This window comes from Boleophthalmus pectinirostris, unplaced genomic scaffold (assembly GCF_026225935.1).
Source record: "Boleophthalmus pectinirostris isolate CB_2022bp ecotype Guang Dong unplaced genomic scaffold, ASM2622593v1 HiC_scaffold_4, whole genome shotgun sequence".
Classification (NCBI taxonomy): domain Eukaryota; kingdom Metazoa; phylum Chordata; class Actinopteri; order Gobiiformes; family Gobiidae; genus Boleophthalmus; species Boleophthalmus pectinirostris.
In genome coordinates this window covers 39,727,682-39,743,671 of record NW_026571353.1, presented here as the reverse complement: position 1 = coordinate 39,743,671, position 15,990 = coordinate 39,727,682, and the positions used below count along the sequence as shown (strand labels likewise).

At 42.5% G+C, this 15,990-nt stretch overlaps 1 protein-coding gene across 1 annotated transcript in view; it reads left to right on the top strand.

Moving 5' to 3' along the window:
- Positions 1–2,069: 2,069 nt before the first annotated feature.
- Positions 2,070–15,990, top strand: part of fgf5 (fibroblast growth factor 5) — a 31,870-nt gene continuing 17,949 nt past the window's right edge. The window contains exons 1-2 of the mRNA XM_055161979.1: positions 2,070–2,344; positions 14,001–14,104. Coding sequence (XP_055017954.1) covers positions 2,161–2,344; positions 14,001–14,104 — 288 coding nt within the window. The 5' untranslated portion in view covers positions 2,070–2,160. The remainder of the gene's footprint in view (positions 2,345–14,000; positions 14,105–15,990) is intronic.

Genomic DNA, 15,990 nt, shown 5'->3' with positions numbered 1-15,990 from the left:
GGAGTCTCTGCTTAGACTGTTGGCCCCGAGACCCGACCTCAGATAAGAGGAAGAACATGCATGGATGGATGGAAGTTGCAGGAAACACCCAAACCATGAAAAAAGTGTGACTTATTGTCTGAAAAATACATTATCCACTTTAGAAAGTACAGATACTTCAGTACTTAAGTACCGTACTTTAGTTTAGTTGTAGTTCGTCGCGTTCCCCCAGTACCACACACACACAGACCCAAACAGGACGTGTGTGGACTTGGCGTGACGCGGCGCTGGGCGATGTCGTGTGAGGTAAACCGCCTTTAATCCCGCTCCAGAGTGAGACTCGTACACTGTTCCACACTCTTCTACTTTTGTTGCATAATCTCCACGGCGACGCTCTTTGTCTCAGGCCTGTTTTGATTGGTCCGGCGGCGTAATGAGATAATGAGAGTGTGCGAGGCCCGGACAGCTCATCAGTCACAGCCCCACACAGGAGCAGTGTTCCACAGCGGGAATTGAACCCTCACACACACACGTCTGTATGATGGATGCTCCTCGCTCCAATACAACTCTTCCAATAACAAACACACAAAACACGGCTCTTTGGAGTTTGGAGGAAACAGCGGAGGGACGTGACCAAGTACAAGTAGTACACAGTACTCTGCTGGAGTGTACGTCTGAGGTATTTGTACTTCACTTAAGTACATTTGAAACATTTTTACTTTTACTTCACTACATTTGAGAGCAAGTGTCTGGACTTTCTACTTCACTTTCAAACAGGAATAAAAAGTCAAACTATTTTTATTATAGTTTAAGAAATTTTCAAAAGATTGTGGAGTTTATTTTAAACACATTTGTACTTTGAGCAACACAAATACACAAAAAAATCAAAACAGCTGGAAAAAAAAAAAGATTGTTTCCGTTGAACAAAATTCTGCACAAATCTGTATCAAACCCACCACATTTGAACTTTTATTAGAGCTCAAAATCTGCCTGAAATACTTAAGTAGTACTTAATAAGTTGATAAGTTGTTGTTGTTTTTTTTAACACAAAAAGTGTTATTTTAAGTATTTGAAAGTTAAATGGGCATTTGATTTGGGTTATTTGCCAGAGTTGATAAGGTTGAAGTTAATTCAACTTCCCTTAGTGTTAATTCAACTTTCTCTTGTGTTAATTCAACTTCCTCTAGTGTTAATTCAACTTCCTCTTGTGTTAATTCAACTTCCGTTAGTGTTAATTCAACTTCCCTTAGTGTTAATTCAACTTCTCTTAGTGTTAATTCAACTTCAGTTAGTGTTCATTTGTTTCCTCCCACCCTCCACTTCAAACTCCCGTGAGAGAAGACCAGTTTGAACCAGTTTTGTTCATAATTTCATCTTAAATTAACTCAAATAAAGTGTAAAAATAAAACACCTCTGTGTGTTGTTTAGTTAAATCAGGATAACTCTACAAAGTGTTTTTTGTTTACTCTCAAAACGTTAAAACTCTTGATTCTGGATTAAACAGAAACTTTGGTCCAGTGTTACTTAATTGAACATTTCCAAAAATGTTAAATTAACTCTAGAACAGATTGGACTCAGATAAACCCAGAGAAAGTGTTAAAACTGATTCTGTGAGTCATTTTTAACACTCCGCTTTTTGCTGTGTATAATTATGTCTTATTTGACCATTTTTGCTCTTTTTTTTTTCTATTTTATTTAGAATTATTTTTACCATTTATAATTTTTACGCTTTGTTTTTATATTTAGTTTTTATATTTTATTGTGATGTGTGAGTTTCTGTGTCCAAATCATTTCCTTTGTGGATCAATAAAGTTTGTCTAAGTCTAAGTACAGATACTTGATACTTTTCCTTCGTTACGTTCCAGTGCGGGTTTTGTTTACGTTACGCGGGACATATTTAGAAGAACAAGAGGCGGGCTCGTGCTGTCTCCTCTTCCTCTGACAGGGGCAGTGACAGGGGCTGACAGGGGCAGTGACAGGGACTGACAGGGGCAGAGCGGGAGGCATCTGTTGGAGGAGGTTCTCGCGTCGTGCGTAAAACCCGAAGCGCGCCGTGCGTCCAGCGGCACATCCACGCGCCCCGTCCGCGAGCCCGGACCGCGGCTGGAGCGCGTGCCACGGGGAGGGGGGGACCATGCCGCGAGGACGAGCCGGCGGAGGAGCGTCGCCGCGGCACGAAGCATGAACGTGGCGCTGTACGTCGTGACCGTGGCTCAGTGCGTCTACGCCGCGTCCGTGGGAGTGGGGCGCGCGGCCGTGGAGGGACGCAGGACGTGCAGGCTCTACTGTCGCGTGGGCATCGGCTTCCACCTGCAGATCCACGAGGACGGGCGCGTGAACGGCAGCCACGAGCCCAACCACCTCAGTAAGTTTGGAGTGCTCTTCATCGCTCTTCATCATGTCCGAGGACGTAGCGACGCGTCCGCATCACGATTTAACACCGGATTTTTTTTTTTATTTTTATAGAACGATCAGGTTTTCAAAAAAAAAAAAAAAAAAAAAAAAAACTGGGTTAGTGTCGGTTCGTACGAATAAAATTGTGACTCGAGTGCGTAATTACGGAAAACTGTTCAGCACTCGACCCATTCACAGAGTTGGGAAGGTGACTTTTAAAATGTAATCCCCTACAGATTACAGATTACACACCCCAAAATGTAGTTTGTAACGTAATCCATTAAATTACTTAAAGTGAGTAATGTAATCTGAATACTTTGGATTATTTGATTTGCTGTAGAGAAGCAAAGACGAGGAAATCTTCACATAAGAAGTTTTGTCTGATAAAAGAAAATAAAAAGTCCAGATTTTACTGAACCAAATTAAAAATATTATTGATAGAAAACGAGGAGACACATCCTGTTAAATCCTGGTTTAGTCCTGGTTTAGACCTGGTTTAGTCCTGGCTTAGACCCAGTTTAGACCTGATTTTAGTCCTGGTTTAGACCTGGTTTAGACCTGGTTTAGTCCTGGTTTTAGTCCTGGTTTAGACCTGGTTTAGACCTGGTTTAGTACTGGTTTAGACCTGGTTTAGTCCTGGTTTAGTCCTGGTTTTAGTCCTGCTTTAGACCTAGTTTAGACCTGGTTTTAGTCCTGGTTTAGTCTTGGTTTAGTCCTGGTTTTAGTCCTGCTTTAGTCCTGGTTTAGACCTGGTTTAGTTTCCGGCAATGAGTGGAATTACCAAAAAAAAAAAAAAAAAAAAAAAAGGGAATAGCCCAAAATGTGAAAACAGGAAAATCCCTCTGTGTAATCCATTTATTTCAACAAAGTAACTGTAATCCAATTACCACTCACTGAAACAGTAACTGTAACTGAATACAGTTACTCATCATTTGTACTCTGATTACATAACTCCAGTACATGTAATCTGTAATTACTGTAAATTAAAAATACGTGCAAGTATAACTGAAAACCTTTAGTATCAATTAGGCGTAAATCTATTCAGTGATATATCGTGATTAGGAGTGTGCAAAAATACCGAAATATCAAAGTATTAGGGGTGTAACAATATCTGATATCGTCACCATATGAACCTCACCGTACAATATTTATTGCGACATCGTGGGAAAGCTCATATCTAAATCTCTTGGTTTGATATTTTCACAATATAAATCTCACGATACGATATTTACTGTGATATTTTGTGGAGGTTAATATTCTACTTTTAGTTTTAATCGAAAGAATTAAGACTTAAAAGTGCTTAGAAGTGTCGTGATGATTCATGATTATTATTATTGTGAGAACTTTGACGATACGATATCATGATATTTCAGTTATTGTTACATCCCTACAATATATCGTATCGTTTAATGTGATGATACAGTGTCGATATCGTGGGCTGCTGTATAAATATATCTCCAAGAGTATATATATATATATATATAGTTTTTTTATTTTTTTTTTATTTTACTAAACCAGTACAGACATGTCAAACTCAGGCCTGGGGGCCAAATTTGGCCCTCGATATAATTATATTTGTCCTGTGAGATCAAATCTAATCTGTATTAGAGCTGCTCACCCACTACAGACAGACTATAAAGAAATAAATTATTTAAAATGTTGTTATTATTTTATATTCTGTTTGTTCTGGGTTAAGTGTTTAAGTAAAACTATTATTAAACATTTATTTGAATAAGAAAATGTTTAACATTATTTATATCGAAAGAAGAGAAAACATGCAGATGTTGATTAAATGTTTCAATAAATATTTAGTTTGACCCACGACTTAGTCCCAGTTTTTAATTTTGGCCTCTGTGAATTTGAGTTTGACACCCTTGTTTTAGATTATAAATTTAGACTTTAAACTTTAAAAAAAAAAGTGAGGCAACCATTTACCTCAAATTTTTAAATGACTGCTTAATTGTTCAGGTTTAGAATCAAAACAGACGACAGTTTATGTGTCTCTTTACTGTTGGCAGGATCAGATTGGTCAAAAATAGAGACACCTGTGACATTTCTTGTATAAAACTGGGACAAATCAGTGGTTTTGTGTAAATCTGTTGGGACACAGGACACAGGACTTAAAACTGGGACTGTCTCGAGTAAAAAGGGACGTCTGGACACTGTAAACCAGATTAAAGAGTGAAGTGGGAAACACTGTGAAATAAAAATGGACACTGGACTATGATTATAACAGCGCAGAGTCCAGCAAAGACGTCCAACACACGTCTCTGTTTATCTGAGTCAATCTGTTCTAGAGTTAATTTAACATTTTTGGAAATGTTCATGAAGTAACACTGGACCAAAGTTCCTGTTTAACCCCAAATCCAGAGTTATATTAATGTTTTGAGAGTGAACAGATAACACTCTGTAGAGTTATCCTGATTTAACTAAACAACACACAGAGGTGTTTTATTTATACACTTTATTTGAGTTAATTTAAAATGAAATTATGAACAAAACTGTTGAATTTACACTAGAGGAAGTGGAATTAACTTCAGCCAAATCAACTCTGGCAAATAACCCAACTCCAACACACATTTAACTTTCAGATAGTTAAAATAAGACCTTTTGTGTTCAAATAAATATGAAATATTTTACCGTGAAATTTTACCCCTCCAGTTGTTGCTGTGTGGTTCTTTAAGTTAAAGTTCAGTTCTGGCGTCTCTCTCTTTTGTAAAACTGTATAAATGTTGATCATGATCTGACTTCAGTCTCAGAAAATCTCCTCAGTGATTTTGAAAAATTAATGAGCAGCGACTGGTGTTTATTATTCAGGGGGGCAACAGATCTGTGGCTCCTGTGGCTCCTGTGGCTCCTGTGGCTCCTGTGGCTCCTGTGGCTCCTGTGGCTCCTGTGGCTCCTGAGGGCACAGACTGTGAATGAGAATCTTAAAAAGTCGTTCAATTTGTGTTGGTCCTTGGAGTCGTTTAGATGAATGAGCCGGAGAAATTGTTTATTAGAAAACTGCACAGCATGAGACTGAACCAGGACTAAACCAGGACTGAACCAGGACTAAACCAGGACTGAACCAGGACTGAACCAGGACTGAACCAGGACTGAACCAGGACTGAACCAGGACTGAACCAGGACTAAACCAGGAGGAACCAGGACTAACCAGGACTGAACCAGGAACCAGGACTGAACCAGGAACCAGGACTAAACCAGGACTGAACCAGGACTGAACCAGGACTGAACCAGGACTGAACCAGGACTAAACCAGGACTAAACCAGGACTGAACCAGGACTGAACCAGGACTAAACCAGGACTGAACCAGGACTGACTAAACCAGGACTGAACTAAACCAGGACTGAACCAGGACTAAACCAGGAACCAGGACTGAACCAGGACTAAACCAGGACTGAACCAGGACTGAACCAGGACTGAACCAGGACTGAACCAGGACTAAACCAGGACTGAACCAGGACTAAACCAGGACTGAACCAGGACTAAACCAGGACTGAACCAGGACTGAACCAGGACTGAACCAGGACTGAACCAGGACTGAACCAGGACTGAAACCAGGACTGAACCAGGACTAGGACTCAAGGACTGAACCAGGACTAAACCAGGACTGAACCAGGACTACTGAACCAGGACTGAACCAGGACTACCAGGACTAAACCAGGACTGAACCAGGACTAATCAAGGACTGAACCAGGACTGAACCAGGACTAATACCAGGACTAAACCAGGACTGAATCAGGACTAATACCAGGACTAAACCAGGACTGAACCAGGACTGAATCAGGACTGAACCAGGACTAATCAAGGACTGAACCAGGACTGAACCAGGACTAATACCAGGACTAAACCAGGACTGAACCAGGACTAATACCAGGACTAAACCAGGACTAAACCAGGAACTAAACCAGGACTAAACCAGAACTAAACCAGGACTGAACCAGGACTGAACCAGAACTAAACCAGGACTAACCATGGAACCATTGTTTATTGGAAGGGTCCACTTCGTTTTCAGTGGGTCTGTGGTTCGAGTCCCAGAGTGGATGAGCTCTCTGGAGTTTGCACGTATCAAAAATTCCTGAAGAGGTTTCACAGTCCTCCGTGCATGTTTGAGTCATTTAGTGATCTCTCTCTCAGACCCTCGTTGTCCAAAGCTCCGCCCACAAGTATTTTCAAATGAAAAAAAGAAGAAAAAAAAAAAACGAATCATATCTGAAGAAGTGACACAAGAAACAGAAATAAACTGAAAGCCTGATCTCATGTGTTTAGTTCTTGGACCGGAGGCCGATGGGAATATCAGGAGCTGTTGTTATGTCCTTTGGCAAGACACTTCACCCACATTGCCTCGTATGAATGTGGTGATGAGTGTCAGCGGTGGTTGGAGCAGTTGCTGGATCTATTCTTACTTAAAGGGTCCATTTTACACCATTTTCTGGTCTGATGTCAGGCGGTAAAACAGGGAGAGCTCCACTGTGTTTTTAAACTCCGTACACCTGCACTACTATCATTTGGATAAGAGATGGGACAAGATTTCGTGCCACAAAATTGAGTGTGAGATTTTTTTTCCATGTTTTTTTTTTTCTGTTCATTGTATTTATGGACAGAATCTCTTGGAGCAGTCAGGGGCCGGAGGGGGTCCGGTTTGGGGACCACAGGATCATCTCTGCTGTTTAGAGATGATGTCGTCCTGTTGGCTTCATCAGACCAGGACCTGCAGCTCTGGGGCGGTTTGACCCGAGTGTGAAGCGTCTGGGATGAAGATCGGCTCCTCCAAATCCGAGGTTGTGGTTCTCGAGCGGAGAAAGGCGTCTTGTCGTCTCCGGGCGGGTGGAGAGTCTCTGCCTCAAGTGGAGGAGTTTAAGTCTGTCGGGGTCTTGTTCTGGAGTGAGGGGAGGAGGGAGCGTGAGATTGACAGGTGGACAGGTGCAGCGTGGGCAGTGATGCGGTCACTGTATCGGACCGTTGTGGTGAAGAGTGAGCTGAGTCTGGACTTAGCATCAGTCTCCGTTCCTCCCCTCACCTCTGGTCATGACCCAAAAGACCAGATCCATGATACAAGCGACACAAATGAGTTTCCTCCGCAGGGTGTCTGGGTGCTCCCTTAGACACAGAGTGAGGAGCTCAGTCACACGGGAGGAGCTCGGAGTAGAGCCGCTGCTCCTCCATGTCGAGGAGCGTCTGAGGGGAGGACGTCTGTTCTGATGTCTCCTGGGCGTCTCCCTCAGGAGGTGTTCATGTCCCACCGGGAGGAGGCCCCGGGGAAGACCCAGGACACACTGGAGGGACTATGTCTCTGGACTGGTTTGGGAACACCTCGGGGTCCCCCGAAGGAGCTGGAGGAAGCGTCTGGGGTGAAGGAAGTCTGGGAGTCCCTGCTTAGACTGATGCCCCCATGACCTGGCCCCGGATAAGAGGAAGAAAATAGATGGATGGATGTTTGGATGACTGTATAAAAAGTGAAGCACTGGTGATTTTTTGAGAAGCTGTCGTCACAGAAAGAAGAGCTACAACAACAACAAATTTAAATAAAGTCAAATCAAAAACTGTGAGAGTAAAATTGGGAACTGGATTAAAGTATTTATTTATCTCTAGTTTATCAAATCCAAAAGGCCTGAACCAGAACTAAACTAAAACTAAACCAAGACTAAACCAGAACTAAGAATGGCACTATTGTTTGTTTTACTCAAGTAGAAGTAAAAGTACACAATCTGAAGAGTACTGCAGTTTTAGTCAAAATACTTCGGTGGTGCAACAGTGTAATTACCGTCTTATACTGCAGTAATAAAAGTGTAATTAGTGTCTTATACTGCAGTAATAAAAGTGTAATTACCGTCTTATACTGCAGTAATAAAAGTGTAATTAGTGTCTTATACTGCAGTAATTAAAGTGTAATTACCTGTCTTATACTGCAGTAATTAAAGTGTAATTACCGTCTTATACTGCAGTAATTAAAAGTGTAATTACGTCTTATACTGCAGTAATTAAAGTGTAATTACCGTCTTATACTGCAGTAATAAAGTGTAATTACTGTCTTATACTGCAGTAATTAAAGTGTAATTACCGTCTTATACTGCAGTAATTAAAGTGTAATTACCGTCTTATACTGCAGTAATTAAAAGTGTAATTACTGTCTTATACTGCAGTAATTAAAGTGTAATTACCGTTTTATACTGCAGTAATAAAAGTGTAATTACTGTCTTTATACTGCAGTAATTAAAGTGTAATTACCGTTTTATACTGTAGTAATAAAAGTGTAATTACCGTGTTGCGTGCCGTAGCGTTGAGTCATCGCTCGTGTAACTGAATCCTCCTGAATTCTGGCGCTGGTGACTCAGGCCGGAGTGAAGCTGCGTGGGATTATCCCGGCGGTGCTGACACGCGTTGCTCAAAGGCACAGGGGCGATGACGGGGCTCGTTGGGGGCTGAGGTCACTCTTGGCAGGTACAGAATCTGGTGGGGCTATTTTGGGCTAAGACAGGTGCGCTCCCGATCGGTGCGCCTGTCAGCACGCGGCCCGCTCACAAAGACACGAGCTCATGACGCCGGACGCCAAAAACACGAGGACGTTAGTGGTTCTGACGCCGCAGAGGCTTAAAGGAGCGAGAGACGTTTAGATTTGGCAGATTTGTGTCGTCAGATTTAAAAAAAACGTTCAAATCAAAAGACTTTTACTTTTAGCAGTTATGGTAAACCAGAACTAAACCAGGACTAAACCAGGTCTAAACCAGGTCTAAGCCAGGACTGAGCCAGGACTAAACCAGGACTGAACCAGGTCTAAACCAGGACTGAACCAGGTCTAAACCAGGACTGCCAGGACTGAACAGGACTGAACCAGGACTGAGCCAGGACTGAGCCAGGACTAAACCAGGACTAAACCAGGTCTAAACCAGGACTGAGCCAGGACTGAGCCAGGACTGAACCAGGTCTAAACCAGGACTGAGCCAGGACTGAACCAGACTGCCAGGACTGACCAGGACTGAAACCAGGACTAACCACTGAACCAGGACTGAACCAGGACTAAACCAGGTCTAAACCAGGACTGAGCCAGGACTAAACCAGACTAAACCAGGACTAAACCAGGACTGAGCCAAACTGAGCCAGGACTGAACCAGGACTAAACCAGGTCTAAACCAGGACTGAGCCAGGACTGAACCAGGACTAACCAGGACTCCAGGACTGACCAGGACTGAACCAGGTAAACCAGGACTGAGCCAGGACTGAGCCAGGTCTAAACCAGGACTAAACCAGGTCTAAACCAGGACTGAGCCAGGACTGAGCCAGGTCTAAACCAGGACTAAACCAGGTCTAAACCTAGGACTGAGCCAGGACTAAACTGTTTTCAATCCAGGTCGAAGTCCTGGTCTAAGTCCTGGTCTCAGTCCCGGTCTCAATCCCAGTCTCAGTCCTGGTCCTGTTCTCGGTCTCAGTCCCGGTCTCAGTCCCGGTCTCAGTCGGTCGGTCTCAGTCCTGGTCTCAGTCCCTGGTCTCAGTCCTGGTCTGGTTCCAATCTGGTCCCAGTCTTGGTTCAGTCCATTATCAATTTTTTCCATTTTTCATTTAAACACAAAATCAAAAACTGAACAAACGAATCATTATCTGTTTTTTCATTTTGGTTTTGGAGACAAATAATGAAGAAAATAGTTGTTGTTTTTTTTGTCATTTTCTTATTTTTGGTTTTATTTTGAAAAACGAATGACACACGCATTCGTCAGGCTTGGAGTCTCATCAGCGGAGGAAAAGTGAGGTTAGAGTTTATTCATATTTGGGGGGATGGATGTATTCAGGACAAACTGGAGGAGTTATTGAAATGATTATCAAAGAAATGTCCGAGCGTGACTGCAGACGGTCCCGACTCCAACGTCAATGAAAAACAAAGAGCCTGCGAGAAAAATACAAGGAGGATAAAGACTCGAACAAACGAAGTGACCGTAGACGTGTGACCTGAACATTTTACCAACAACTGGACCAGATTTTGGGACACGAGCCCAGAGTTTAGACGACTCCCGTAAACACTGAGCACTAGTGTTATACGTTTTTTACAACCTCTATTCCCTGTATCATATTTTGATGAACTTTTGGCTGATGTTCGCTGTGGCTGTAGTCGTGAATGTTTTAATCTAAACATACAGAGAACCTGATATTTGTTAATTAGCCCTGGGATAACGTTACGTCTGATGTTCGCCAACTGGCTCCACTATGTTTTCTAACATATAGGTGCAATTTCCCGTTCAAAGGAGGTGTTTCTACACAATATTATACAGCAGCGTTCGGTTCCCGAATTCAAGACATTTTTACAATAGATTTTAATTAACCCACTTGTTGTTCTGTTGTAGCTTCTTGTGCTTTTACTCTGTTTTTACTCTGCTACAAACTTGAGCTGCGCAGTCTTGATCTTGATCGATGTTTCTTCTGCTCGATGAATAATGTCTGTGAAGTGATGACGTATTTTTGACAGTAAAGTTCCGTCTGTGAATTCGTATTCGTACTGATGAAAGCGTAATCGTAAATTTTCATTTCGTGACTGTAATTCATGACGTTGTAATTTTTCAATTCGTATTCTGATGGATAAAATACACACAATATATTTTACGTACGACTGGACTCATTTGAGAGTTTACAAATATTTATTTTATGCGCAACTACAGCCAAATATGCACGGATTTACCAAATACGCATGGATTTCTATTTTATGCACACGAATATTTTTGACAGCTTTCTTACTCCATAGGAATTGACCTTCAGTTGGTCATATTTTTGACAAAAGTCCCCCCGGACTCAAAATGAAGTTTTGGTAAAGTCTCCCAACAACCAGAATAAAACTGTTAGAAGGTTCATATCTGTTCAATCATAAAATAACCAAAGGCAATTTTCTCTTTAATCACACAGGAACAAAACACATAATCAGGGTAAAGATCAGATAAAATACAAAACTAAACGTCAAAAAATGATGATTGTCAGTGAATCGAATGGTTTATAAAGTGAAACAAGAATAGAAAGTGAAACTCCAGTTTATTATGACGACAGTACAACTTTTTATTGATCCATTTTCAGTCACATTGACTTGTAATGGTCCTTGTGAGAACTTAACACGGTTTCACGTTTGTTACGACCCAGCTCGTTTGGGGTCAGGGAAGTAAGAAAAATAAAAACCAAGATGTAAAATGGAATAAATTAAATAATGTTTAACAGGAAGGTAAAAGGTAAATTAACAAAAGACTAAAAATATACAGAAAGCAACGTAAATTAAGAAACAGAATGTGGGGAAGCTGGCCCAAGTGGTCAAAATGAGAGTCCAGTGCAAAGTTGTCCTTCACCAAACCAAATTCTTTATTGGATCCTTCCAAGTCGTGGGCAAAATTATATACATATTTACAAAAAAAGAACTGTGCTTAACTAAACAAAAGCAACAGAAAATAACGCAACAAAAGAAAATACCCACAGGCACCTGGCTGCACTGATGGTGACCTCCCTACTGATTAAACTGCCTCTACTTATATACCCCCCAGAGAGGAAGCCCCTCCCCCTGGGTCCACACCAACTTACGGGGAAAACTGTAGCAATTTCCTTTCCTTACTGGTGTGCTGCCTTAAATTATTTTCTGAAGCCTAATCCCCCTTTTAAACTGAACAGTGTCCAACTTAACTAGATACACTGAAACCAAAACTCTAATAACCCATTTGATAAAACAAAGAACCATTTCCGAGGCTTCCCTCCACATGGTCTGGGCCAACACCTCCCCCTGAGCCTATAAATATGGCTGCCAAAGGACACGCCCCCTCTTTTGTTCCCAGACCATGTGGAGTCACAGGTAAAGGTGGTAAGTTTAAACAAAAATGAAGGGATATAACCAAATAAAATGAATTTAAAGTAACTGTGTGAATGTGATCAATTAAACAAAGACTAAATAAAACAAACCCGGGATAGTTATTATTTAGCTGTTTAGTTGATATAGATGGATGTAACTGAACTAGGGTGAAAAATGGGGACAAAGGCCGTCTTTGTCACACAGAACAACAGAATAAACGGAGTTTTGTGCCAGAAAAAGGGTCACGCAGGCGCACACAAAAACGAGTGGTAAAACTTAGGGACACAGACTAAACCAAAACACAAGTTCCCCAAATTAAACCACATAAACCCACAAACAGAATCAAGTGACCAAACAGGTCGAACAGGTGCTGGTCGTCTCCTTAAATAGTTGGAGGTGGCTGCAGGTGAGGTGGGCGTCGACCTGCCCCACCAATCACAGACCAGGGCTCCTGCAGCACAAATCCAGGTGTGTCAGACTTATTTAGAAAACACAGAACAAACTGGAACTAAGGCCTGGGGCTGTAACAACATTTCATATCATTGGCTGTAATGTGTATTTAATATTTTTTTGTTTGGGTTAGGGTTGGGGGTTCAAAAAGTTATGACCTTACAGAACACGCTCGCTTTTGGACCGTTTAATGAGTGTGTACACATGCACATCAATAACCCGGTTATTAGCCATACCCCGGTTCTGTCAGTGTTCGTGTTACTGTGTTTACATGAGCACTGAGAAACCGGGACACTCATATTCGCGTGTACATGATCAAATGGAGTGTCCCGGTTTCTTGACATAATCTTACAAATGCGCAGGCGCAGAAATGAACTTAAATCAATTTCATAAACCAGGAAAAATACAAACCGTGAGCTCCTTTAGCATAAGAAGCTAAGGAGCTACGAGATCTCCCACAATCCACTGTGCAGATTCTTCATTAAAATCTTCTCATAAATAAACTCAACTTTACAACATATAAACCATAAACACTATAGACACATCAGCCCGTTTGATCAGATCATTCAGCTGTGATCACATTTGTTTACGTTTTACAGAAATGAAACTTAAGACCGTTTGGCTAATTAGCATAAACTGTTAGCGGCGATAAAAAACAACTCGCTCCTTGCGCCGCTGATGCGATCAGTTTCTTTTGGACTAAATGACTCGACTCTGTGGATTATGTGTGTTATTTCTGTGACAGAAGAGGTGCTGATGATGGTGAGTGTGTTCCGTGCGTATAGAGTATAGGAGATAGTTCATGTTTTAGCTTTTCAGCGTCACACGAGTGCAGATTGTACGTGTGCAGGTTTAGTTCAGCTCTTAATTTTACAGTCATTTCACTCGTTTGGTCACTTTATTTATGTTGGTCAATTTATTTATGTCACTACTGTTGTGGTGAAAGGCTGGAAAGTGTCTTTTGGACGCATGCGACTCAACTTTATGTTGCAGTAACCGGGGATACTGCGTTTACATGACACAAGTATCCTGGTTACTGTTGGAATAAACCAGCTACAGTAACCTGGTTTCTAATAACCGGGACACTGCCATAACCGGGTTACTGAAACCGGGTTACTGTGTTTACATGCACCATCAAGAAACCGGGATACTCAAAAAACCCGATCATAACCGGGTTATTGATGTGCATGTAAACGCACTCAATGTTCTCACTGGAGTCACATACAAGTCACATTTAACTGGAAATGTAAACGACCTCGAAAAAACATCGGATTTCACAAAAAAATTCCTAATTGAACATTAAGCCCTGCAGTCTGAACGTAGACGTAGACATGATCCTGACCCGTCCCTCGTCTCTGTCTGTCGCAGGCGTCTTGGAGCTGTTCTCCGTGTCTCAGGGCGTCATCGGGATCAGAGGAGTTCACGCCGACAGATACATGTGCATGAACCACCGAGGAAGACTCCACGCCACGGTACGGACCAGGACTGGACCAGGACTAAACCAGGACTAAACCAGGACTAAACCAGGACTAGGACCAGGACTAAACCAGGACTGAACCAGGACTAAACCAGGACTGAACCAGGACAGGACTAAACCAGGACTGAACCAGGACTAAACCAGGACTAAACCAGGACTACCAGGACTGAACCAGGACTAAACCAGGACTAAACCAGGACTAAACCAGGACTAACCAGGAACCAGGACTAAACCAGGACTGAACCAGGACTAAACCAGGACTAAACCAGGACTAAACAGGACTAAACCAGGACTAAACCAGGACTGACTAAACCAGGACTAAACCAGGAACCAGGACTGAACCAGGACTCCAGGAACCAGGACTAAACCAGGACTAAACCAGGACTAAACCAGGACTAAACCAGGACTAAACCAGGACTAAACCAGGACTAAACCAGGACTAAACCAGGACTAAAACCAGGACTAAACCAGGACTAAACCAGGACTGAACCAGGACTAAACCAGGACTAAACCAGGACTAAACCAGGACTGAACCAGGACTAAACCAGGACTAAACCAGGACTAAACCAGGACTAACCAGGACTAAACCAGGACTAAAACCAGGACTAAACCAGGACTGAACCAGGACTAAACCAGGACTAAACCAGGACTGAACCAGGACTAAACCAGGACTAAACCAGGACTAAACCAGGACTAACCAGGAAAACCAGGACTAAACCAGGACTAAACCAGGACTAAACCAGGACTAAACCAGGACTGAACCAGGACTAAACCAGGACTAAACCAGGACTAAACCAGGACTAAACCAGGACTAAACCAGGACTGAACCAGGACTAAACCAGGACTGAAACCAGGACTCAGGACTAAACCAGGACTAAACCAGGACTAAACCAGGACTAAACCAGGACTAAACCAGGACTAAACCAGGACTGAACCAGGACTAAACCAGGACTAAACCAGGACTAAACCAGGACTAAACCAGGACTGAACCAGGACTAAACCAGGGACCAGGACTAAACCAGGACTAAACTCAGGACTAAACCCAGGACTGAACCAGGACCAGGACCAGGACTAAACCAGGACTAAAACCAGGACTAAACCAGGACTGACTAAACCAGGACTAAACCAGGACTAAACTCAGGACTAAACCCAGGGACTGAACCAGGAGGACTAAACCAGGACTAAACCAGGACTCAGGACTAAACCAGGACTAAACCAGGAACCAGGACTAAACCAGGACTAAACCAGGACTGAACCAGGACTAAACCAGGACTAAACCAGGACTAAACCAGGACTAAACCAGGACTCAGGACTAAACCAGGACTAAACCAGGACTAAACCAGGACTAAACCAGACTGAACCAGGACTAAACCAGGACTAAACCAGGACTAAACCAGGACTAAACCAGGACTGAACCAGGAACCAGGACTAAACCAGGACTAAACCAGGACTAAAACCAGGACTAGGACTGGACCAGGACTAAACCAGGACTAAACCAGGACTAAACCAGGACTAAACCAGGACTAAACCAGGACTAAACCAGGACTGAACCAGGACTAAACCAGGATTAAACAAGGTCTAAACCAAGATTAACCCAAGACTAAACCAGGACTAAACCAGGACTAAACCAGGACTAAACCAGGACTAAACAGTTTACTCATCATGTTTCACTTCTGTCCTGTCATAAAAACCCTTTGATTAGTTTTTAGTCTTTAGTCTGGCCCACAGAGCGATGGACTAAACCAGGACTCAGATCGATTTTAGAAATAATCCACAGCATTAAACCAGATCTGAAGTGGGTTTAAACCGGACCCACGCGCGGTCTAAACCCGGTCTGGAGCGCGACATGTATTTACATCGGCATTCCGTCGCTCCGGCCTC